We start from the raw sequence: 25,458 nt of genomic DNA on the forward strand, positions 1-25,458 counted from the left end.
GGGGTGGTGGTTTTTGGGTTTGAGAAAGATAAGGGAGGAGGGTGGGAAAACTGGGTTGGGTTTTGGGAAGGTGGTATGAGAAAGGGAAGGTAAAACAAAAACTGGGGTTTCAGGTCCCGCTCCCGGTGTCGTGGCATTTCTGTTTCCGGAACTGCATTCGTATGGGTGGATGATCTGGGTCGTCTGGTTCAGGTACTACAAGGATCTTTGACATCCACTTCTCCAGGTCTCCTTGGTCACCTTCCTTGGCTGTTATTGGGATCGAGGTGGGTTCCTCGGGAGGGTCTTGGGGGGATTCGATGGCTGGCGCGGGATTGTCGAGTGGGACGGTGTCTTCGGTGGAGTTGATGGAAGATGGGGAGGTCCTTGCAACGTCACCCAGGTCGTTGGGGTTTGGTGCGGACTTACAGAAGGTGTGATGAATCCAGGCAGAACGTTCAGAGACCTTGATTGCAGTTGGGGTCGTCAGGAGAATCTGGTAGGGTCCTTCCCACTGGGGTTGTAAGGTGGCTCGCCTGTAAGTTTTAACCCAAATCCACTGTCCAGGCGTGAAGGAGTGAGCATCGACATCAAGGGGAACATTCTGACAGGTTGCTGCATAATGGTGTAGTTTCTTTAGTTGTCGTTGTAATTGTGTAACATATACAGTCAGTTCGTTTTCCCCAGTCTCTAGCTCAGAGACGGGGAGTTGGGTGGTATGAGTCGGGGAGGGTCTGGCGAACAGGAGTTCATAGGGAGATAGTTTCAAGAGTCCTCTCGGCTGGCTACGAATATTATGTAGGACTAACGGAAGAGCATTTATCCATTTTAGCCCGGTAGCCTTACAGATTTTTCCCAATTGGGTTTTTATAAGTCCATTCATCCGCTCCGTCTGACCTGAAGAGGCCGGATGGTACGGGGTGTGGAGTTCCCATTTAATTCCAAATGCCTTGGTGACAGACTGAACTACCTCTGCAGCGAAATGTGTCCCACGGTCAGAGTCTAATCGACGTGGAACTCCGTATCTGGGAATTATTTCCTGCATGAGGATTTTGGCAACGGTTTGAGCATTTGCTCGTTTGCATGGAAAAGCTTCTGGCCAACCTGAAAGTCGGTCTGTTATGACAAGTAATTGTTTAAACCCCATACAGTTCGGGAGTTCTGCAAAATCTAGTTGTAGGCTTTCAAAGGGTATATATGCCCAAGGTCTAGACCCTGGTGGTTTGCGTGGTTCTTGTTTTGGGTTGAATCCGGCGCAGATGGTGCAATTTTTGGATACTGCCTTCGCAAATTGGTGTGCACCTGGGGCATACCAATGCCTAAGGATGCTGTCTGCTAGGCGGTTTGCTCCCCAGTGTGTGAAATTGTGTAAAACCCGGAGGTGGCGGGGTACCCAGGCTTTAGGCATTGCTAGACGTCCGTCCGGCAAAACCCACGCATTGTCCCTTTGGTGTGCCCCCAGTTGTTGCCATGAGCTTATTTCTTCTACACTAGCGGTGCGATACATTCGATTGAAGTCTACATCGGCTGGAACTAAGATGGCTTGAAATTCATTTTCATACATTTCCCCTCTCATGGCCGCTGCCTTCTGGGCAGCGGCGTCCGCAATACTATTCCCTAAGGAGACAAAGTCCGTGCCATTTGTGTGTGCTTTGCAGTGTATTACTGAGATGGCCTTCGGGAAATGTATGGAGTCCATTAGTCTTTTCACTAGCGGTGCGTGAGAGATTTGTGTTCCTGCAGCTGTTAGGAATCCCCTCTGTTTCCAGAGGGTACCCGTAGCGTGTACCAGTCCGAAACAATATTTGGAATCAGTATAGATATTTACGCGCTTGCCTTCACTCAATTCGCAAGCTCTGATAAGGGCAATAAGCTCAGCTGCCTGCGCACTGTAGCGCGGGTTTATAGGTGCAGCTTCTAGGATGGTGTCGTGTGTTACCACAGCGTACCCAGTTTGTCTTGTTCCAGCCACGACCTTGGAACTTCCATCTGTAAAGATTGAGATATCTGGGTTTTCCAAGGGAAGGTGGTCTAAATCTTCCCGTGGCCTTTCGGCCAAGCGGACTGCTAAGGTGCAATCGTGATGGGGGGTCCCGTCGTCGGGCAGAGGCAGTAGGGTGGCTGGATTTAGGGTATTGACTCTTTTAATGCGCACGTTGGATGGTGTGAGCAGGGCAGCTTCGTACTGATTTAGTCGTTCGTTACTAAAATGTTGACAGTTTCGTAAGTTTAACAAGGTGGCTACAGCATGTGGTACATTTAGGATTAGTTCTTGATTTTGAACGATTTCTAGGGCTCTGTCCACTAATTCCGCAGCGGCAGCAATTGCCCTGAGGCAACCTACAGTCCCCTTAGCTACCGGGTCTAATTGAATACTGTAGTAGGCGACAGGACGTTCCTGGCCTCTGAAGGTTTGTGTCAGAACTCCGGAGGCTACCCCTTTCTGTTCATGCACGAACAGCGAAAAGGGGAGACGGTAGTCTGGCAATCCTAAGGCTGGAGCGGACCTCAGTTCCCTTTTGATAGTTTCAAAATTTTGTAGGCTTTCTTTGGACCATTCAAGGGGTTCTGGTTCGTCCTTATTAGTCATCTTTACAAGGGGTTTGGTTAATTCTCCATACCCTGGGATCCATGACCTGCAAAATCCGCTCATTCCTAGAAACCCGCGGAGCTGTTTCTTGGTCTTTGGCAGGGGAACCTTAGCTATAGCATCTACTCTTTCAGTTGTCAAAGCTCTTGTTCCGTGGCCAATTATGTGGCCCAAGTATTTTACTTCAGTTTGGCAATATTGTAGTTTTTTTGGTGAGACCTTGTGGCCCTTGTCGGCAAGGGCGGTTAGTAGATGGACGGTGTCCATGTGGCAATTAGTTGCGGAGGTGGAGCAAATTATCAAGTCATCTACATATATTAAAAGGGAGGAGCCAGCAGGAAAGGAGAGGTCTTGTAGGTCCCTATGCAATGCACAAGCAAAAATTGTTGGGCTCTCTACATATCCCTGTGGGAGTCTAGTCCAAGTCAGCTGTCCTTTTTCCCATGTAAAGGCGAACAGAAATTGGCTTTTCTCATGCACTCTTATGGAAAAGAAGGCGGAGCATAAATCAATGACACTGAAATATGTACTATCTGGTGGGATTCCGGTCAAAATTGTATTAGGGTTGGCGGTGATGGCGTGGCGGGGTATCACAAAGTTGTTGATAATTCTGAGGTCTTGGACAAGCCTGTATTTAACTGGGGCACCCGGGGGTGATGGCTTGCGTACCGGCAGGAGTGGACTATTGCATGGGCTGACGCAGGGAACAAGGATGCCTTGATCCATAAAATCCTGTATCATTGGCCTCAATCCTTCTATTGCCTCCTGCGGCAAGGGGTACTGTTTGATGGAGGGGTATGGGACATCAGTGCGGTATTTAATAACAACGGGATCTGCCGATTTTAAGAGTCCCACAGAGGTATTAGTATTTCCCCATAGGTGAACTGGTACCTTGTCAATCAGAGGGGTTGGTATTTCTAAATCAGTCAGGTTTTCTTCCTTTAAAATGCCTTGAAAGGAGACTGCCGCCTCTTCTGGCATGTGGAGGTAGATACCCTCAGTGCTGCAAGTTATAGTTGCCTGTAATTTACATAGTAGGTCTCGCCCTAGTAGGTTGACAGGGCTCGGGGTCAGTAGAAATGAGTGCTCAGCAGTCAGGGGCCCTATCGTTACTTTCGCTGGCTCTGAAAGAGCGCATGTCCTGGGGATCCCATCAATGCCCATTATACGTTGTTTTTGCTGACTGGACCTCAGATGACTGTCGTTTAAAGTTGAGAAAGTTGCCCCTGTATCTAGTAAACACTGATACTCATGGCCATCTATGGTGATTGTGCATATGGGGTCATGGGCTGATAAGGCAATTGTCGGGCATACCAGGGCAAGGTTTGAAGGATCCCCGTTTAATTGTCATTGGTTAGTCTCTGAATTAAGAGTGGGTTGCATTTGCTCCTGGTTAAATTCCAGCGGTAGTTGGAATGGGCGCTGATTCTGGAAAGGGTTTGGCGCTATCGGGTTAGGGTTTTGTGCTGCATTGGATCCCATCCCTAGAGCTGGTTTTGGTGCCACGGTATTTAAGAATAATGGACAATTTCGCTTGAAATGCCCTATTTGATTGCAGAAAAAGCATTGAGAGGTGGTCTCTCGATGCTGGACATTGTTAGCCCTTTGGTAAGGAGAGGCTTGTCGATTTGCATGTGCGTTCATCCCTCTAGGTTGTGTGGGAGCCTTTGAATTTCTGAAGGGGTAACTAGGTTGGGGGTTATATGCGGTACTGGCTGCACTCAAAGCCAAGGCGAGGACTCTAGCATCGTCCTCCTTTTCCTTCCTTGCCTCCTTTTTCTTTTTCTCATCCCTTCCATCATAAATGGTTTTCGCAAGCCCGAGGATCTCACTCATGGGTTTCCCTTCATAGGCTACTTGGAGGGAGAGGAATTTTCTGATGTCTGGACAAGCTTGGTCTTTAAAGAAGCTTTTCACCACTACTTGGTTGTCTGGGGTATCAGGATCGATCCCCCCCCATGTTCGAAAGGCGGTTATTAGCCTGGTATAGAAGGCGGTGGGAGTTTCATCAGGTTCTTGGGTTACCTCCCTGATCTTAGTCCAATTTGTAGATTTTTTTCCCGCGAGCCTTATCCCATGTAAGATGGCTTTTCGAAACGCCTTCAGATACCAAATCCCAGGCGTGGTGTTATAGTCCCATTCTGGTTCGGTTCTAAGTTGGGCTGCAGTTAGAGGCTCGATCCCTGCAGGTTTATTGAGTTGGACATCAGGTAATTTTAGGGCTTCTGTTGCTTTCTCTAAAATCTCCTCCCGTTCGGGCTCATTAAAAAGACCATTCAGAAGCATGTGTACGTCTGCCCAGGAGGGATTATGAGTAGAAAAAATAATGGCAATTTTACGATAGCACATGTCAGGATTGTCTTTTAAGGTCGACATCTGCTGAGCCCAATTCAGTAGGTCTGAGGTTAAAAAGGGAACATGGGAATAGACGAAGTTCGTCCCATCTGAAACTGGGACTGACCTTAAGGGATATTGTCCCTGGGTTTTCTCGGTAGCCTCTGGTTCCTTTTCTATGGGGTCTCTTTCCTTTGTGGACGATCCCTTTAATTCCGATAAAACTGTCACTAGTTGCTCCACTAAATTGGTTTCTGGGTCACGACTACGAGTTCTGCTAGCAACAGGACTTAGCTGGGGGGGTACTTCAGCAGGAATTCGGGCTTCGAGGTTGCCCTGAGGTGCTGGACTTAGACTAGGCATGGCAGGAGTTACAGATCCGCCCTCCACTGCACTCCGGGAGTCTTGGACCTCAGCCTCCCGTTGTCTGTTTGCGTTAGAAGGAGATGGTGCCGGGGCTTCGGCAGGGCTGCAGAGCTGGTCTACCGGCTCTTCTATAATTGTTTCCTGGTACGGTGGGGGTCTTGAACTCCTTTCCGTTATTACTGGCATTTGTGGGGCTGTTGGACCTTCAGTCCCTTTAAGAAGGATTTTTGCCTTTTCAAATAAGTTGAGATATCGAATTTGCAAGGGGTATTGGTCTTCCAGTGTTATTCTTAGTGCAGAGATTCGCTGGGCATTAAGGGAACCTCTCGGGATCCATTTTTCCCCCTCTGGATGGTCCGCAGTGACGCGGATCCAGTCTTTCTGACAGAGTCTTTTTAGCCGATTTTTGTCAAGTTTTTCCACCCCAGGTAATTCATGCCAATGTTCGAATATGAATTGTAATGGGCTTTCATCCTCAGAGTCCCCACTTTGGCGAAGCTTCCATTGAGCTTTGCCACGGCTGGGAGTCTGGGACAGGAATTCCTTTGAATTATGCGCACCCATGTTTATTCTGGCTCTTTATACTGCAGTTCTGGGTCCCCGACCCTGTTCCTGGACACTCTTAACTTCCCGAGTCTATGACTCACCCCCACGTCCTTGTGGTGTTCCTGCCTGCCGTTCGCGTGCACTAACTACTAGGCGGCCTGGTGCAGCTAGATACCTAAGGACCCCCTTCTGGTCATCAATTGCCTAGGGTCCTGCAGCAACTTTCCTGCCTCTTACAATCTAATAGAAAGACTACCTGCCCTGGACGCTTGCCCACGCAATGCCGGGTGGTTAGCCTTGGAAGGAAGGTTTTTTGAAAAGAACGGGTGACCTTGCGATCTAGAACAACCCCGTCACTTCCCGGTGGGGATCGGGGGTGTCTAGGGGCGGCTTCACCCGAAGATTAAGAGCAGAGGAATACGGAAAAAAGGTTGGGTAGATTGCTCAGAACTCCTGCGCAGATTGGCAGGAGCGAGCTGGGTCCGTCCTTCTGGGTATTTCGTTTAACGAAAGGACGGATCCCAAAGGCTCTAATTCTTCTTTATCCCTTATGCCTTTACAGCTTAGCTGCAACTAGAGCCCAAGATAAGAAACAGAAAAGGAGAGAACAGTGAAGAGTGAAGTTTTAGAATTTTAGTTGCTGCAGTAATCAGCCCACCGCGTGTCCCCTTTTAATACTCACGACCGATCCTTTCAGTCGAATCCCGTTGTCTCCAGCTTCCCACTGGTTCCTGAAGAAAAAACAGCCTTGTCCCTTTAAACGTTGCTTCGTCCTGGGGGTCCCGCTTGGACTCTCAATTACTACCAAGCGCCTCGGGTCCTGAGGTTGGTTTACCCCCCTGCAAAAGAGGCAAGGGCGCGCTGGGCTCCCCTTCCTCAGTGAACCCGGAGCTCAAGGCAAAACTGGGTCCCCGAAGTGGTCGCCAAACTGTTGTAAAAATTTGCAGAGCTACACGGTCCTAGAATTAAGTGGATCCTTGACCCAGGAAGAGTCCAGGTATCCTGGCAGGCAGACGAAGTTTGAGCGTCTCCTGCCTACCAAATAACAGAGGCCAAACCAGGACGTACGAAGCAAGGTACTTTATTAATTAAATAATAAAGCTATTGCAATAGCGATCCGTCCACACAAGCAAGTTGAAGTGAAGGGACCCCGAACAAAGGAAGCTTCACAAATTTATAGGTTTCATTTCCAATAGTACAGAATTGCATAAAAGGTGGGGAAATGGGTTCTGGGAGGGGGTAATCGCGAGAGGACAAAGGGGTTGATGGAATTCTTGATGTAAGATATCATGGTGATAGTCCAGGTAATGATTATGCATGTCTCCTTATTGTTTGACAGGAAGACTCTGCGGATGTGGGAAGATTGTTGATAACACCTGTTTATCAAATAAAATTGTTGTTCTCACTGAAAGTGTGTATTTGAGTCGTGCTCTTTTAGACTGGCTAGGTGGCAGTGTGGTATCAAGAAGAAGTGGAAACAGTCCGTAAAATATGTTGTGCCACAGAGGTGCCTATTAACTTGCAACAAAGTTTATACAAATATTCAACGTTTGCAATAGAGAGAAAAGACTACACTTAAAGTTAAAGAAGAAGAAGATATTATACAGTAACTAATAATACACAGAGAGGATACAATTCTAACAGCGGTAAAACGTTCACAGTTCAGAGCGATGTTTGACAGCTTATAACATTTTATCAAGGACAACGAACTAAAAGCTTAGAAGGGTGCATAAGTGGAAACCTTTGCAAATAGTAGAGTCAAACAATTAATTCTTCAGGATGGCAGGATTTTTTAAACAGGTACAATTTGATAGAAAGGTTCAAGGTATCAGTGCAAGGTTATATTATTGCGGTTTCGTAAATAGATACAGTTTCATACAGAGTAGAGAATAGGGAGATGCATCGGGTAACATGATAGAGGACACCATAACATTACTAAAGGAACAACGGAATAGTTTATTAGGGATAAATATATATATCTTAAAAAGGTCCATGGTTCAGCTGAATCTGGGTCATGAAAAGTACAAGGGAGGGCACCTCAGGCGGGGATTTGGGAGGGTGGAAGTTCCGAGAATGGGTGATCGTTATCGTTTTTGGTTATCTGGCTGGAGGTGCGATTATGCAAGTTTCCATGTGGGTGTGAGACAGGATTTAGCAATGGGTTATGTAAAAGGGTGCGTGTGTTTTCCAAGAGGTCTGGAGGAACTGTCTGGGTCAGCAGGGGATTAATTTACCTTGATACGGCAGAATAGGCTTCTCTTGACTTTTGAACCATGAAGTCAAGAAAATGGCTTCTCTCTGGCTAAACTGTCCCCTCTCTGTACATTGGTAGTCTCGTAATGCATGGGGGCAAATTCCTCTTACCCTGCCCCTTATAACAATAGATAACATTAAACAGAAGTGTGCGTGCAAACAAACAAACAAAAGGAAAAAGGGAGGGAAACTATTTAGCAAAAGGTTTACGATGGAAACGTAGAGCTGACTCTTCCCCATCCTTAGATAGATTCTTTATTGCAGCTAAAAGCCCACACAGGTGAAGTACATCAAACACAAAAAGTAAAAAACTGCATTTCAGAAATAAAACAAAGACAAACAGAGGTAGCATCTCTGTAAAAGTTACACCACAGCCATTTGGGGTGAACACAGTCGAATATCTATATATGTGTGTAAAATTGCTGAGAAATAATAGAATAAAATAACATATTAAAAGGTTTCAATAATCGTACAGCATTCTGGTTCGTCTCTTGTGGGAGAGAACTGAGGTTAAGAACCCTGCGCGAGGAATCCAGGGCAAATTTATCAGCAATTTCAGCAGAAGTTGTGTCTAAAGAGTGCAGCAGCTACCTTTTGACTGACAAAAATTCTGGCAACTTGGCTGAGTGTCCTGGAGCATGCACAGAAATCCTTGACCTCCAAGGGGGGTGTAGCCTTTCAAAGACCGCAGGAGAAATGTGTTCCTGAGCATATGCAGAATCCTTTTCCACTGGTGAGGTGTGGGGAACCTTTGGCCACCCCAGCTTTTGCTCGATTGCAACTCCTGTCAACTCCAGCAAGCAGGAGTTCAGCAACATCTGGAGGGCCAGAGGCTCCCCACACTTGAGCTAGAGACTGTGCAGGTATCTGTGGATTCTGGAGTCCCAGAATTTGCCTTAGCCCCCCCCCCTGGATGTTAGTGACTTCACCTGCCTGATGCTGCGTAGGAGGTGACTTAGGATGAGATGGCTGGCAGGTACTCATGCTATGGCCTGGCTGACTTGCTTACACAGTAAACGGGAAATGAGTACTCAGTGTGTAATCTTATCACAGTGAAGAACGGTAGCAGCTTCCCCAAATCTCTGCTAAGCAGCAAAACTCTGCTGTTGCGCCTGCAGCTGGGCTGCATCTTCATTTCACATCCTTCTTCCTGCAGCCCCATTCCCAAAGGGAGACCACCCCCACATCCTTCAAGGCAGGCTAGGCATCTCCATAGCACAGGATTGGACCATCTGCTTGGCATGCAGGTCTTCTGTCCTGGGGGCTGGGAATGTCGTCGCCCCCCCCAAAAAAATCCTGGAGAGCTGCTGCCAGTCAGCGCAGGCTAGTTGAAGAAAGATGTTGAGCAGCTGGAAAGTGAGCAGAGGAGGGTGACCAGGATGATGAAGGGCCTGGAAACCAAGCCTTATGAGGAACGGTTGAGGCAGTTAGAAGCCAAGCCTGATCCATATTATAGATAACACTAGTGTCATTCAGCCCGTTCAGTAAACGGGCACTAGAGGAGTGGCGGGGCCGCGGCCTTCCCTCCCTTTAGCAGTGGGCGCTCTGCTGAGCCCAGCTGGGCAGCGGGCGCCCGGGAGAAGCTTGTTTCGGCGGTGGCGGCACGGGGGGGCGGCTGGCCCTCCCTCGGCCGCCACTTCCTCAAGGGCGCTCCGCTGAGCCCAGCTGGGCAGCGGGCGCCCAGGAGAAGGCCGCGATTCGGCCTGTTGTGGCGCCGCCGCCACAGACAGAGGCCGAATCGCAGCCTTCTCCTGGGCGCCCACTGCCCAGCTGGGATCAGCGGAGCGCTCCGCCGAAGCGGCGGCCGTGGGAGGGGCCAGCCGGTCCCCCCACGCGTCGCCGCCACAGAAAGAGGCCGAATTGCGGCCTTCTCCTGGGCGCCCGCTGCTTGGCAGCTATGTAACAGTTACACACTTCCTGCAGAATTTTCAAAGTGTTTTTACTTAAGGCACGATGCCTTAAAGCTGCTCCAAGCAGCTTTGCACCGTTAAAGCAATCAATCAATCAATCAATCAATCAATAAAAGAGAGCAAGCCCTCAGTTGACCTCCTAAGTACAATGGTCGAACCAACCCCCAGAAAGAGTTGTAGATCTAAAGAACTAAACTGCATGTCTGTGGCCTGTTTGCACTGGTCTAATGACTGGTTTCGCAGCAAAACCTGGTATTCTCTGACATCCCAAATCTAATCTAATATCTGTTTACCCTAACTGGAAACAGTTCTCCATGCTCTCAGATACAGACCGTTCCTCAACACCTGCTACTTGACCCTTTCAAAACAAAACAAAACAAAACAAAACAAAACAAAACAAAACAAAACAAAACAAAACAAAACAAAACAAAACAAAACAAAACAAAACAATAACCCTATGGGGTAGGTTAAGCTGAATGACTGGCCCAAGGTCGCCCAGTGAGCTTCATGGCTGATTGGGGATTTGAACTCTAGTCTCCAAGGTTCTAGATTAGCACTCCAACCACTATACCACACTGGTTTTTATTATGAGCTCTGCCCATGTGGCCCAGATATTCCCAACATTATCTGAATAATGCGGGAGAAGCACAAGCTGCAGTGAATCCCACACCATCCAAGGACAGATCTTAGGACATGGTAAAGGTAAAGGGGCCCCTGACCATCAGGTCCAGTCGTGTCCGACTCTGGGGTTGCGGCGCTCATCTTGCTCTATAGGCCGAGGGAGCCGGCGTTTGTCCGCAGATAGCTTCCGGGTCATATGGCCAGCATGACAAAGCTGCTTCTGGCGAACCAGAGCAGCGCACGGAAAAGCCATTTACCTTCCCACCAGAGTGGTCCCTATTTATCTACTTGCACTTTGATGTGCTTTCGAACTGCTAGGTGGGCAGGAGCTGGGACCGAACAACAGGAGCTCACCCTGTTGCAGGGATTCGAACCACCGACCTTCTGATCAGCAAGCCCTAGACTCTGTGGTTTAACCCACAGCACCACCTGGGTCCCTTAGGACATGGTAGACCATGCTAAAAAAATACTAATAATCATTTCAAATAAGGACAAACTAATGGTAGTGTGGGTCCACCACAATCATTTGTGTGCACCCAATTCTAAAATGCATGTTTCAGGACTATAGAATCTTGCCCACCCTCCCAACACCACCACTATTGCAAGGCGTACTTCTAACAAGTATCACATTTTCATCAGCCAGGCTCCAGTTTGAAGGTGAATCTAGCTAGGAGATAAATATTTTGGGCCATAAAGCTATTATGTTAAATATACAGTACATGCAAATTGCTAAGAAAACTCAACATGGTCACATTTGACTTCAAAAAAGAAAACCACCCCAAAATGAAGGGACTGATAAAAAGGAAGTTAATAGGCAAAGCCAAGGGGGTCAAATCTCTCTGAAATGCTTGGGAGTTGTTTAAAAACACAAAATTAGAACTGGCATGCATACTGCAGATCAGAAATGGCACCACCAAGGCCAAGAATATGCCAGTATACAAGCAGAGTAAAGGAAGCTATTAGAGGCAATAAGGTTTCCTAAAAATGGAAGTTTTGTCCATGCGAGAACAGAAAGGAAAAGGAATTTGGCAAAAGAAATGCAAGCAGACAATAAGGGATGGGAAAATTACATAACATTTTAGGAGCATATTGCTAAAAACATAAAGACGATCACTGCCAACAGTAGTAGGAGAAGGAGTTGTATAGGTAGGGAGTGATAAAGGAGTTAAAGGTGTGCTGAAGGAAGATAAGGGTTGCTGAATGAATTATTTCCATCTGTCTTCGCAGCATATATCAGATCCTCCAAGAAGTGTCCCTATTTTAGCGGGACATCACGGATTACAGAAGCCCATGCGTATTTTTTTTAATCGAGACTTGGCAGCTATGGTCCCATGTGCTTCAGCCATTTCTCCCACTCTTCCCCCACCCCACCCGTGGTTGCAGGGCAGGAGCAGCTGTGGCGCCTGAGTAAGTGGCTGGAGCGGAGGGCAGGCATGGGGAGCGAGGGGATCAGGGCGTCCTCCCTGCCTCCCTCCCTCAGTGGAGGAAGGGGGGGGGACCTCGGCTGCGCCCAGCGGATGCATGCGTTGCTCAGCGCCCCGGTCAGTCGTATGCCTTCCTTAGCCTGGCTGGGGTAGGGGCATCTGGCCGCTCATTCCCTCGGGAGACCAGCCAGGGGCTGGCAGCTGAACGGCATGGCTAGCGCAGGTATCTACGCCTTGCCTCGCCCTCGCCTGCCCTGCCACCTCCTCTCGCCTGCCCGACCCTCCTGTCCTCTCCAGCCAAGCAGGGTAGCCGCCAACGCTGCCAGCCCCAGAAGCACAAGGTGCCACAATGTCGTCGGGCCCGCTGGCCCTGTAGCCCCGCCCACGTTCCCACTTTGTGGCCCCTCCCCTCCCGTGCCTTGGCCCCTCCCCTGAACGACCACGGCTTGCCCCCCCCCTAGTTTTGATCCTGGCTACGCCCCTGCCTCAAAGGGCACAGTTAATCTGCATACTTATTAAACTGACTCGACAAGCGGTTTCTATACAGCACAAATATCCCAGATCTATGCATTATTTCAGTTCATTCATTAGCTGCCTTCCATACAACAATCTAAAGGCGATGATGTATAAAGCAAGAAACCGCGAGTGAAAAATAAAAAATTCAATAGGATACAGCAGGGGTGGCTAACTCCCAAGAGACTGCGATCTACTCACAGTGTTAAAAACTGGCAGTAATCTACCCCCTTTTTTGGGTTCAGGTCAAAAGCTGTTGAGCTTTTTTAGGAAGAAGGCCCATTTTTTGGGGGGGGGGTTCAAGCCAAGGTTGTTGAGTTTTTTCAGGGAGGAAAATGTTGAGCTTTTTTTTTAGTGGAGCCACAGTTCAGCTTCTTTGGGGGGAGCCAATGATCTACCAGTGATCTACCGCAGACGTCCAGTGTTCTACCGGTAGATCACGATCCACCTGTTGGACATGCCTGGGATACAGGGACAATGCAAGATGGATTTAAAAGTGAAACAGGCACCACATAAAAAACAATCGAGATGCGTATAAATTTTATGAAGGAAATAAATTCTGAGGTAAACTTGTCCAACTGGAAAAAGCCAGGCGGGACACAAAAGGGGTTGGGGGCGGGAGGCAAACTCGGCCCTCCAGATGTTTTGGGACTACAACTCCCATCATCCTTAGCTAACAGGACCCAGTGGTCAGGGTCCAGGGATGATGGGAGTTGTAGTCGCAAAACATCTGGAGGGCCGAGTTTGCCTCTGCCTGCTAAAGTGTTTTGGAGGAAAGCGCAGGCATCGCCGCGTCCGGGCAAGAGCGCTTGCCTCACAGCAGACTGCGGCGCAGCGCCGCTTCCCTCAGAGGACAAAAGCGCCGGAACGCCCCTCCCCACTCCACAGCCGCGTTCCCGCCCACCTCGCCTTGGGGGTGGAGTTAAGCGCGCGCGGGCGAGCATCCGCCGAACTAGCGCCTGCGCAATGCCCCGTTCGCCTCGCCTCCTCCCTCCCTCCCTCCGGGGCGGAGCCAGCGAAGGATCCTCCGTCGTGCGTGCGTGCGTGCGGGGGCGCTGCCGCGGAGCGAGCCGAGCGAGGACGGACCTGCCTCCGCCTCCGCCTCCTCCTCCCGCTCCCAGCCTCTGCCTCTGCCGGTGCGGGCCCAGCAGTGCGAGAGGGAGCGAGCGCGGGAGGGAGCGCGTCAGCCAGCCGGAGTCCGGGCTCTCCCTCGCGGCGGCGGCGGCGGCAGCGGCAGCATGTCGGGCCGGTCGGTGCGGGCCGAGACCCGCAGCCGCGCCAAGGATGATATCAAGCGGGTGATGGCGGCCATCGAGAAAGTGCGCAAATGGTGAGCGAGGCTGAGCCGCAGGGAGGAGAAGGAGGAGGCTTTGTTTTTGTGTCGAGATTTATTTATTTTTAAGGGGTGTGTGTGGAGTGAGAGAAGGAGAAAGGGGATAAAAAAAGAGGGGCGGCGCGGGGGTGTCGGCGCCCTCCTCCCTCCTTTCCCAGACAGGCCAACATTTCTCCTTGCCTCCGAGTAGGTGGGTGGGAGTCCCATTGTGAAAACACCCACACCCACCCATGTGGCCTACTCATATTTTCTCCCCCCCAACCCCCCCTCCATGTCTTCTATCTCTCCCCTCACTCATTTCCCACCAGATACCCTTCAGGGCTTTCTCCTTTTAGCCCCTCCGCCCGCTCATTGTTGAACCCCCAGGCTCCCCCCTACCCAGTTCCTAGTACAGACCCCTGAGTGCTATCCCTCCTGAGTCGCCTTCCTCTCTCTCCCTCTCCCACCCCATCTATTCCCCCCAAGGCAGCTTGGGGGCTCCTCCCACCTCCGTCCTCTTGGGAGGCTTCCCCCCTCTTGCACATAAGTTAAGCACACACCGCAGCAGCGTCCCCACATCCTGAGGGCTTTTCTCCCTTCGCCTCTTGGTGCTGTGCTCTTTATTGGTTGTCTTCTTTCTATAGAGCCCCCAGAGTTGGCTACTGAGACTCCCCCCAAGGCAGCCTTACATACTTACTTCTCTTTCACCTTGTTTGCCCCCCACCCCACCACTGGATGCTCACACCAAACTAACCCACCCACCCAGTCACTTGAGTTTTTCACCACCGCTTTCTCACTATGGTAGCTTTTCCTCATCTTGCTCATAACCCCTTGCATATGCTCTCCTTTGTTGTTCTCTTCCCCTTACGGTCAGCTAGAAGTCCCCCAGGCACCTCCTTTTTTCTTTTTTGGGGGGCTCTTTTTCTGACTTCAGTTTCTTACGCATATATTTCTTTGTCCTTCTACCCCCGCCCCCCAATCCTTTGGGTTTGTGTCCCACCCCTTACCCTTTGATGGTTTTTGCTTAGCAACCCCACCTTCAGCTGCTTGATTAACTTCATAGAATCATAGAATGGCAAAGTAGACCATGAGGGTCATCTAGTCCAACCCCCTGCAATGCAGGAATCTTTTGCCAAATGTGGAGTTCTTGAACCCACAGCCCTGTGTTTAAGAGTCTCATTCTCTATGGACTGAGCTATCCCTTTCCCTCTGTATCATATCTTAGTGCATTTTGGGTGCCTTTTCTTTTACAGATACCTGGGTCTTTCCTCTTCCTAATTTCCTCCATTGTAATTATTTTAAGGTTTTCTTTACCCATGTCTTGTGTCCCCCCCCCAATTTTTCACTGTTAGATCTTCTTAAGCCTCTTGCTTGGTCTTATGTACTGTATTTCCTTCCACCTGCCTCTCTTCTCTCCCTTGCCCCTTTAGCCATTTGGCAAATGCGTTGGGGTGGATTCCTTGGTTGGCCTCCATGCAGGCATCTTCTTCCTGTCAACTTTCTTCTTGTCCTCCCTGTATATTTCCCCAAGTTCTCACCATTCCACATCCTGTTCGGCTGAATCTGACAGCAGGCAGATTTCTCTCTCCAAACTCTTCTTTCCTCTTTGAACCCAACATGACCTCTTCTCCTCCCAACTGTCCCTTGACCTAGATTTGAAGCATTCTTAGACCAGTCATTCGGTTTTTTATATATCTAGCCCAGGACAGGCCCTTCAGTGTCTTTGGCAGAGGTTTTCCCCCTGTAGTGCAGATCCTTTTAACTGGATAGAGACTGAATCTGGGGCCTATGACTGTGCTGTAGCCCCTGCAGGTATCTCGTGAGCGCTTCTCCCTACCATGAATTTTAAAGACACTCTTTACCACCACTTTGTTCAGTGTGCATGTTACTGCTTTCTGTGGCTATTTGCACAACATATTTCTTAGAATGTGCATGGCAGCACCTTCCCAATACAGTATCCTCTTGGTGACCTGTCTCCTACTTTGCTGGGGGGTGGCAAATCCCTTTTTTGCACACTCTAATGATCATTTGCTGTTGTAGCTCCTTTTATCCTTGTGCACCTTCTTTATGATACTCCCTGAAGTGGAGCATTGCTTCTGCTTGGCTCTCTTGCGCTTTTGTTTGGTTGGTGAGAAAGATAATAATGTGCTTTGTGAATTGTAATCTGTGGGTATTTCCTTTTTTGTTTTATTTTTAATTCAGAAAGGGTAGTATATTATGGCGAATAGGCAGGCATCAGATGTGACTTGGACTTCCATCTTTCATTCAAAATCCTCATGCACCTTTAAGGGTGAATGATTGTTTTAAATCCTTTTCACACATTTCAGAGGGAAATCTTGAAAGTGAGAATTCTTCAAATCCTAGGTAAAGTTTAGGATGCGTATGTGTTCTGATATTTTAATGGAAATGGGTCAACCAAGTGAACGTATTTGAAAGATTTTTAGTTTTCTGCTACAAATCACATTGATTCCAAGCTTGTATTGTTTAATTCTAAAATCCGAGTGGAGCTATAGAGGGAGGGTGTAATTGCTACTTGAATTTGTTTGAAATTATATAATTAAAGGTTGTAACCTTGGTAGAATTTGCCTCTTTTGTTAAATCTTTACAACGTTTTAGCATTTTATTCTTTTGTGGGGTTTTTGTGTAGTTTTCATTGTGGAAATCATTGTCGCACAGCTAAACAATACAGCGAAATGGTTATTGAAGCACAATAGGCAATCAGTGTGAAGTTTGGTATTTTTGGATCAGATAACATAGTATGAATGTAATTCAAGATAGGCTTATTTTGTAAAACAATGTGATTGAGTTTTTGTTATACCAATGCACAGCTCATAAAAAGCAGAAATCATTGGATTCAAGGATTTTGTGTTGGGTAAAATAGTTCTTTTATAGGTATATATTATAAACAAACAGAATACAGAAAAATTGGTTAGTATCCTTCTTTTCTTTCCAGAGTGGATGATTGCAGTTTTAAAAGCTGTGAGGTTTGTGAGCATTCCAGTTCAAATTGCAATGGGCAAATAGCTAAAAAGTGTCTTTTCTGATCCAGACTTGAGAAGAGGAATTCAAAATAGAAATCCAAGCCATTGTGTTGAAAAGCCGAAACAGTGCCAGCCTTGTGTTCTTAATGATAGTACATAGTTCTAGGAATAATGCTTTTGCTGTGCGCTTAAGAAAATGCACTTTGCTGGCATGCACTTTTAGGAGCCTCACATAATGCGGGGAGAGATGGAGATGCTCCTTATCAGCATCGTTGTAGCTGGGTGCTTGATGCTCCAATTGTTTTTTTTCAAGGCAAGTGTGCGTCTTGTTTCCTTTTGTCATTCTTTGCCAAAAGTGTGGAGAAGAGGAAATTGGAACCTTCTTGTTTAACAAATAAGTCAAGTGAAACTTTTTTGCCAGCATCTTCTGTTGTCATAGCAACTGTGCACAGGTGATCACACTGGCTCATTCCTCCAAGAGTAGAGTGGTGGGGAAAAGCCATAGAAATTTTGCAGACTTCAACCCAGACATAGCAGCCTTCCAGTTGCTGTGGGAAACCTAGTCAGATCCTGAAGGCAGCCTTGTTTAGAGAAGTTTTTAATGTGTGACATTTTAATGTATTTTAATCTTTGTTGGAAGCTGCCCAGAGTGGCTGGGGAAACCCAGCTGGATGGGCGGGGTACAAACAAACAAACAAACAAACAATAAAAAGGATTGTTCATGCCACAAGTTTATGCAGATCTCGTTCTTCAGATGAACAACGTAGGGGACACCCCCTTTTTTTCCATCGGGGAACAAGAACAGGAAGAAATGTACAAACCTTTACTAATGTGCAGTGAAGGGTTGGTGGATATTTCTGTATTCTGAGATGAAAGATTGTTGGCATGAAATTTAATGTCTTTACATGCCTTCTGTGTGCTGCACTGTATTGAAGACTTCAAGCTTGCTATTGCTGAAAACATTTTGTGTGGTATGGCACTAGTTCCCAAATTACGTTGGGCCTTCTCGGTAGTGGCACCCGCCTTGTGGAACACCCTCTCATCAGATGTCAAGGAAATAAGCAACTATCCTATTTTTAAAAGACATCTGAAGGCAGCCCTGTTTAGGGAAGTTTTTAATATTTAATGCTGTATTGTTTTTAACACTCGATTGGGAGCTGCCCAGAGTGGCTGGGGAAACTCAGCCAGATGGGTGGGGTATAAATAAATAAATAAATAAATAAATAAATAAAAAAAAAATAAAGTACAGTTCTGTGCATGTGTGTGTGTGTGTGTGTGTGTGTGTGTGTGTGTATGTATGTAGAATGAGAGAGAGAGAAATGGTGCTGGAAGAAGAAAAACCCGCCTGAAGCAGTCATGGGGAAAATAGCAAAACAGACCAGGCATATACGGTACATATAATCTCTCACTGGAAGGTTGTTGCAGGCAAAATGTTCTACAAAAAGTTATTCCGTTGCTATTACCAAGTGTGATTAATGAATGCTGGCAAACTTGGGAAACCCAGTAGTTTTAGCAGTCATTGGCTACCTTTGATGGTCCAGGTGCATGGATCACTCTCTGCATTCATTTGGTCCTAACTGTTGAGAACAGACAAGTCCTTCTCAATCAGCATGGCTACTGACACTGGTTTCTTCAGCCTCCAGTCAAACATGTGCTTGAGACAGAAAGGTTTATTGTTCAGTATTCATGTGGTTTGATAGTGTTGATTGTCTGTGGCTTGATGATTAGAGAATCCCCCCCCCCTTCTGAAGCACATGGATTTCTGCTTGTTCAAGGTGTGCATCTGTGTCGGTGGTGCAGCCTTCTATAGCTTTGAAAGCTCCAAAGTCTTATCTTAGGCATGAGGTTAAATAGGGCCTTGAAGGCAACCTATGATGAAAATGATTTATTTCAGTGCCAACGTAAATGTCTGTTGAGTATTTCTCATGTGTATGTGTTATGTGCACCTTTTTATTTGAGACCTATATGTGTGGTGCAGGCCAGAGAAACCAGGTGATCCTATTACTAGTAGAAATATAGTATATTCTGGCGTATAAGACGACTGGGCATATAAGACGACCCCTAATTTTCCAGTTAAAATATAGAGTTTGGGATGTACTCACCGTATAAGAAATACGGTCCGGCATATAAGACGAGCCCTGACTTTTCCCCAAGATTTTCCGGGGTTAAAAAGTAGTCTTATACGCAGGAATATACAGTAGTTGTGTTTAACAATGTGCTTAATCATATTGATGTGAGTGATATGTAGGCATATCTAATTTACTTTGGCTTGTGTACATAACCAGTTTGTAGAAGGAATTTTTATATTAATCTACCTTTTGCTTAGGTCCATATTAAGGTAATGTGCTAAACGAAAAAAGTATGTCACTTTTTATGCATAACTGAACTCGAGATTAAAACATGCCCCAATTTTAAAGAAGCTTAATTTGACCAAGATGTGAAAAATCATCGGGCTAGTCTGCTGAAATGGTGCGGTGCAGTTAACCAGATCCATGGGGGTCAGTTTCTTTGCAAAAGAGGTGCAACCCGATCTGCTTGCACTGCTGCATACCTAATCCTAGTGCACCCCCAAAAATCTTCATCCACAGGTGTACTAGCAGTCCCTAACCCCAGTCAGCTTCCTCCAGCTTCCCTGGAAGAAAACAAATGTCATTGTGCCACATTCACAACACAATAGAGAAAGGTCGAGATGAACTAAGAAGCAGAAGTATGACTGCCAAGTGAAATGCTTACAGGGAGGAAAAATATATATTAAAAAGTGTTAATTTAAAAATGCTGAGGGTGATGGTAGGTAAAAAGAAGAAATATTCATCTTAAGTAGTCATAGGAAATAGTAAAACAGATCAGATAGCAGCTTATGTGAAGTAGAATCCTAATCCTGCTCGAAGAAACTGCTGGATTTTCCCTGCTTTTTCTATATTATTCAAGATTACAGAAGGCATAAGTATCATTCATACAAATTATCTATAATCCATATTGCACTGAGGAAGCCCTATTCCATGCATACTACCCCATGCAGATTTTGGTATATCAAAATGTTTGTAGAATGGGGAACTATGTAATTAAAATAGAGTGTTTCCAATTAGATACTGCTTTTTGAAGGACAGGTCAGTGAAGCAGCATTGCTAAATTGGAGGAACTCATTATCTTTTTGCTAAAATTTGTAAGCTGTCATAGTGGCTGAATAGGACATACTGTACAGTCATACCTCGGCTCCCGAACACCTTGGGAGTCAAGCGTTTTAGCTCCCGAACGATCGAAAACCGGGAGTTTTCGAATGTTCTTTCAGAAGCCGAACATCCAATGGGGCTTCCGCGGCTTCCTGCAGCCAATCAGAAGCCACGCTTTGGACGTTGAATGTTTCGGAAGTCAAACGGACTTCCGGAATGGATTCTGTTTGACTTACGAGGTATGACTGTACTGGGACATAGTGTTTCTATTCCATATCCTTACCAGTATCTCTATTCCCTCAGGTTCCCTGATTCTTCAAGCATTCTGTCCCTTGGCCCAAACCCAAAGAACTGTGCAGTTAACTGTGCATGCTCAAGGGGACTTTGGACTTGTATTTCTTAATAAAGCTTTTGAATCTTAAGGAAGTTTCATAAAAGGTTTGTACTGAGAGGCATGGGATACTCAAAGAAGAAGATGTTAGTCTACTGGGCACATCTCAGGCAGCTTGTTAAATCCTGGCTAACAGTTTTTTTCAACATACCGTATGTAGGCCTGAGTTCAGTGCTCTTGATTATCTACATTAGTGGTGGTGGTGGGGACCTCTAGCCTGGGGGCTAAATGTCTCCCTCCAAGCCTCTCTGTCGGGCCCTTGTGACTCTTCCTAGCCACATCCTTCACTGCCCCTGCTTCACCCACTTCTGGAGTGTTTTTGCCTGGCTGGAGTGTGCCCTGGAGCTCTGATAATGTCCTCTGCTTACCTGGAAGAAAGATTGAGAGGGATATGTGAGTGTGTAGACTAGCCAATGGGTAAAATAGCTCCCCCTTGCACTGGCAGGTGACCCCCAGATTGTTGCCCACAAGGGAATGTGTCTCTTGGGCCAAATAAAGTTAAGTCAAATCAACATTATTAAATGAAGACTCTCAAATATCAGGGATAACTTTCACTAGATTTTTTTTATTTTAAAAAATACTAACATAGGTTTCCTCCTGTATTCTACAGTTGATCGAGTGAAGATGCTGTTTGTGGCTGCTTTGAGATGCTAACAGGTATATTGAACTTTTGGTTTTCAAATGCAGCATCTCTTAATACATTGTGGAAAAGATTCAGTTTAAATGTTGTTTTTATAACTAGAAACACTTACACAGGTGTCTTGTGTTCAAGAGAACAGCAATAGTTTCATTCACCCACTGGCTTAATTGCTTAATTACATAAGACATGCAGCCTTACGCTAACTGCTGAAGAGCTCTTTTTTTGATTAAGCGGTCTATAAATTTTGTTAAATAACAAATTACGTTTAGAACTCAAATTTAGAGTGTGTTCTACTTTAGTGATTTTCTTTCTTTCACTTGTAGGTCAGTGCATTGGATTTCAGAGCACTGATAAACATTTCAGAGCATTGAGCTTTCGGAATGGAGACTGGCTCTGTTGGATCAGAATGTTAATATAATATATAAAATACATGTTTTCAGAAACACCATTGTAAGAAATGCTGCTGTAAGACACTCAACACTTTTATGATATGGATGGCCCCCGTTTGTAGATAGTTTTGGTTTTCATCTTTTTCTCTGTGATGAATAGCTACTGAAATGAGTAGGTGAAATACAGCTATGGAGGGATTGCTGCTAATTTTCATAGTGTCTCATTTAAAAACAAAAAAAAAGCTTTGTAATATCACAGAAATGATAAAAATATAATTTGGACCTCTTTCTATTCCATTGTTATTTTAAAAATTCCACTAAACCTCTCACATTCTGTTCTACAAATTAAGACTTCTGGCCCACCAGGGAATCTTGTTTATCCCCTTCCAGTGTAGCTGCTTTTGTTACTCATACTTGCTGGGACTTGCAAGCAGTTGAGTTCCAGTTAACTGTACATGTATGTGTGCTATATCATACGGGAATTTAATGGGGTGCTTCAGACATGACACAACAGTGGTTTGGCATTGATTGAGTGGAGAGTGAGCAGTTTTGGGTTTGAGTGCCTCACGTGAAGTGATTACCTGGTTTGGGGCAAACCAGGGCTTGCTCATTTGCCTGAACTGGCAAGCTCTGGTTTAGCATTTGAGTTTCATGTGTTATGTATCCTTCCAAAATTTTGCTTTCTAAGCCTGACAGCCTCCCATTGTAGAAACACTCTCCAGCTGCCACCAGCTGCTTGGATTTTGCAGAGGGGATTGGAGGGCATACATACGCTGCCATGTGGTATTCCTGTCTCTAGGAATTTGGAGTTAGTTGGTATACCTTTATACTTTGAGAAACACTTAAAACGTGATTTCGGTTATGTTTCCCCTCAAATTAGATATTATCTGCTGTTGTGACATACTACATGACCAAAACATTGTGTGCAGTGCATGTGCTCTCTGAATGGGTAGATCTCTCTCTCTCTCTCTTGCTTTGTCACTTTTGCTTGTTGGGCTGTGCCAACAAGAAGCCTCAAAATGGCAGAGGTATCTGCTGGTTTTAAAAGATAACATGTCTCCTGTATTAAATGCAGACAACTACACTCCGCCGTATGTTCTCAGGTCCCTAGAGAACATACAACCAATTTCAATAGGTTGTTACAGACCTTCCACAATATATACTACCATGTCACTGTTTAATGTGCTATTTTGAAACTAATGTGTGTTATCTTTTTGTAGGGAGAAGAAATGGGTGACAGTTGGTGACACATCCCTCAGGATTTACAAATGGGTACCAGTAACAGAGCCCAAAGTAGATGATGTAAGTATTTCAAGCAGTGTTAGAAACTGGGATATAAAAGCCAGGAGCCGAATGGGTCCTGGAACCTGGCTTACAGGTGCAAAAACAGCATGGCTAGTTGCTACCCCTCCTCCAAATGCAGCAGCACTTTCTATTTATTTTTTTGAAATACATATAATACACAGTTCAGTGACATATTGTTAATTTCACATGTTTAATAGCAGTTTTTAATTGGACTCCAAAAGGGACGCAGGCGGCGCTATGTGTTAAACCACAGAGCCTAGGGCTTGCCGATCAGAAGGTCGGCGGTTCCAATCCCTGCGATGGGGTGAGCTCCTGTTGCTCAGTCCCAGCTCCTGCCGACCTAGCAGTTCGAAAGCACATCAAAGTGCAAATAGATAAATAGGTAGCGCTACAGTGGGAAGGTAAACGGCGTTTCCGTGTGCTTCTCTGGTTCGCCAGAAGCAGCTTTGTCATGCTGGCTACATGACCTGGAAGCTGTACGCCGGCTCCCTCGGCCAATAATGCGAGATGAGCGCCGCAACCCTAGAGTCGGTCACAACTGGACCTAATGGTCAGGGGTCCCTTTACCTAATTTGACGCCACAATTAAGAGAGGTGGGCGGAAATGACATGAATACTTTACAGTTTGTTTACTTATGAAAGCAGTACCACAATGGAGTCCCTTGCGCATATCAGAAGGCATCAGGGGAGTAGCATAGAAAAAGGGGATGATAACAGCTGCCCTAGCGCTTCTGCAGTGGAGATTTATTTCAGGCTACTGGAAATCTCAACTGGGTCGCTAGGTGGTGCTCTTGAGTTGCAAAAACTATTGGTGACGGGTTAATTTCGAACACTGATTTCAATAGGCCTTGCATATAACTGGAGGAAATGCATAATAATCTTCAGAAAACAAGAAGATTGACCAAGTTGTGAAAAAAAGCTAGAAAACACATAGCCTCCCGATCAGGCTTGAGTGTGCGTGTGTCTAAATAGGAATAATGGGAGCACACCCTTCCCTTCCTTTTGGGCTTCTATCTAATGTGTTTTAAAATATCAGAAGCTAAAAAGAATTCCTGTTGGAAAGAAACTTGCAAAATATTGGATTGCCTACTGTCAGCGCTTAATTAGAACGCTTGCATCAGAATGACTGTTTGCTGTGATTATACCACTTTATTAATGTATTTTTTTTTAAAAAAAACTGGCTATGTGATCTCTAGAACTGTTACCTAACATACAACTAACATTAGCATCATGGAAAATTTATTTTAAAGTCAAAGGTTTCCTGGAAAGATACCCTCCATTTTTCATTATTGCTATTCTGTCTACGCAGAGGCGTTTAGAGATTGCAGTGTTGAAAATTGCATCCTTTAATCATTTTGTAGGCTGTGTCTTTACAATTTACAGTACTTACTAAAATACTGATTGCATAGCTATGGTGCTTGTGTGACTGCAACATTTTCACCTGTTTGTCTCAACAGACATACACAAATGTGGGTAAGAGCAAAACCCCCCAACATGGAGTCAGTGCCTTCTGTAGCATTAGGCTGTCATCTGGCCATCTGCTTGTAATTTTTCAGAGTGTTGCCTGACCCTAATGCTCTCATCTCTGAGCCCTGCCCCTCTCTTTGCCCCCTTTCAAGCATCTGGCTTCTCATTCTCTCTGCAGGCACAGTGTGTGCTTTGAGAGCGGTGCATCTGTCACTTTCTCCTAGGAGACCAATTACGTCACCTTCTAATTGAAAAAGCTGCATCCTTTTTCATACATGGATTTTTCACGCGATTGATGTTATAATCCCTCACTCGGTTATTTTAGCTTCTGTAGTGCTGTTAGCATTTGAGGGAATGGATGGTGCTCCATGTAGCATCTGATTCTGATTAGGTTTGTGGTTTCACGTTGATCTTATTGTTGTCTGCACCAGCATATATAAGAATACTCCCCCTGCACCAAATCAGATATCTTAATTATTCATTTTAAATTGTGTAATGATATGAACTATAAAAGAGTAAATTATAACCCCCTCGAATTTAATCCACAACTTTCTATAAAAGATATTGACCAGAATTAAGTGCATTAGTGGTTTTTCTGTAGAAGGAACAAACTGCTTGAACTCTAGCATTCAAAAGACTGAGATAGAGATATAGATACATTCATAAAGTATGTAAAATGTATATTTATGTTTTATTTTTAAATATAATACAACAAATTATGGGCTTGGAAATGGAAACCAAGAACAGGAAAGCTATGGCAGGTGTAAGATCTAGCTTCAGAATCACATTGAAGCTGTCCTTTATTGCTCTGAACTTACCTCACTAGTCTTACATTCCTTTCTTAAGCCACTTTCATGTTCCTCTCCGCTGCAAAGTTCATTGGATGACTATAGAATCATATAATTGTAGATTTGGAAGGACCCCAAGACTCATCTAGTCTAACTGCCTCCAAGGCAGGAATTGCAGCTAAAGAATCCCTTACAGATGGCCATCCAATCACTGTTTAAAAACCTCCATTGACTTTCTGAGGTAGTCGGTTCCACTGTTGAACAGCTCTTACAATCAGAAGGTTCTTTCTAATATTAGGCAGAATTTCTTGTAATTTGAATCCACTGGTTTGGGTCCTCCTCTGGAGCATAGCTGCCAAGTTTTCCCTTTTCTCGCGAGGAAGCCTATTCAGCATAATGGAAAATCCCTTAAAAAAAGGGATAACTTGGCAGCTATGCTCTGGAGTAGGAGAAAACAAGCTTGTGCCATCTTCTATGTGA

At 45.8% G+C, this 25,458-nt stretch overlaps 2 protein-coding genes across 2 annotated transcripts in view; one reads left to right on the forward strand and one right to left on the reverse strand.

Moving 5' to 3' along the window:
• Positions 1-59: 59 nt before the first annotated feature.
• LOC132591313 (protein NYNRIN-like) lies at positions 60-4,837 on the reverse strand. The gene has a single exon (XM_060269396.1). The coding sequence runs from the start codon at positions 3,731-3,733 to the stop codon at positions 110-112; it is 3,624 nt and encodes a 1,207-aa protein (XP_060125379.1). The 5' UTR covers positions 3,734-4,837; the 3' UTR covers positions 60-109.
• An 8,779-nt stretch (positions 4,838-13,616) lies between these two features.
• BCL7A (BAF chromatin remodeling complex subunit BCL7A) overlaps positions 13,617-25,458 on the forward strand; it is a 30,453-nt gene continuing 18,611 nt past the window's right edge. The window contains exons 1-2 of the mRNA XM_035098711.2: positions 13,617-13,866; positions 22,640-22,721. Coding sequence (XP_034954602.2) covers positions 13,775-13,866; positions 22,640-22,721 — 174 coding nt within the window. The 5' untranslated portion in view covers positions 13,617-13,774. The remainder of the gene's footprint in view (positions 13,867-22,639; positions 22,722-25,458) is intronic.

This window comes from Zootoca vivipara, chromosome 17 (assembly GCF_963506605.1).
Source record: "Zootoca vivipara chromosome 17, rZooViv1.1, whole genome shotgun sequence".
NCBI lineage: Eukaryota > Metazoa > Chordata > Lepidosauria > Squamata > Lacertidae > Zootoca > Zootoca vivipara.

Bases quoted from the DNA above. Each gene is read 5' to 3' on its own strand.
- LOC132591313 (XM_060269396.1), bottom strand. From the start codon at position 3,733: ATGGGCATTGATGGGATCCCCAGGACATGCGCTCTTTCAGAGCCAGCG.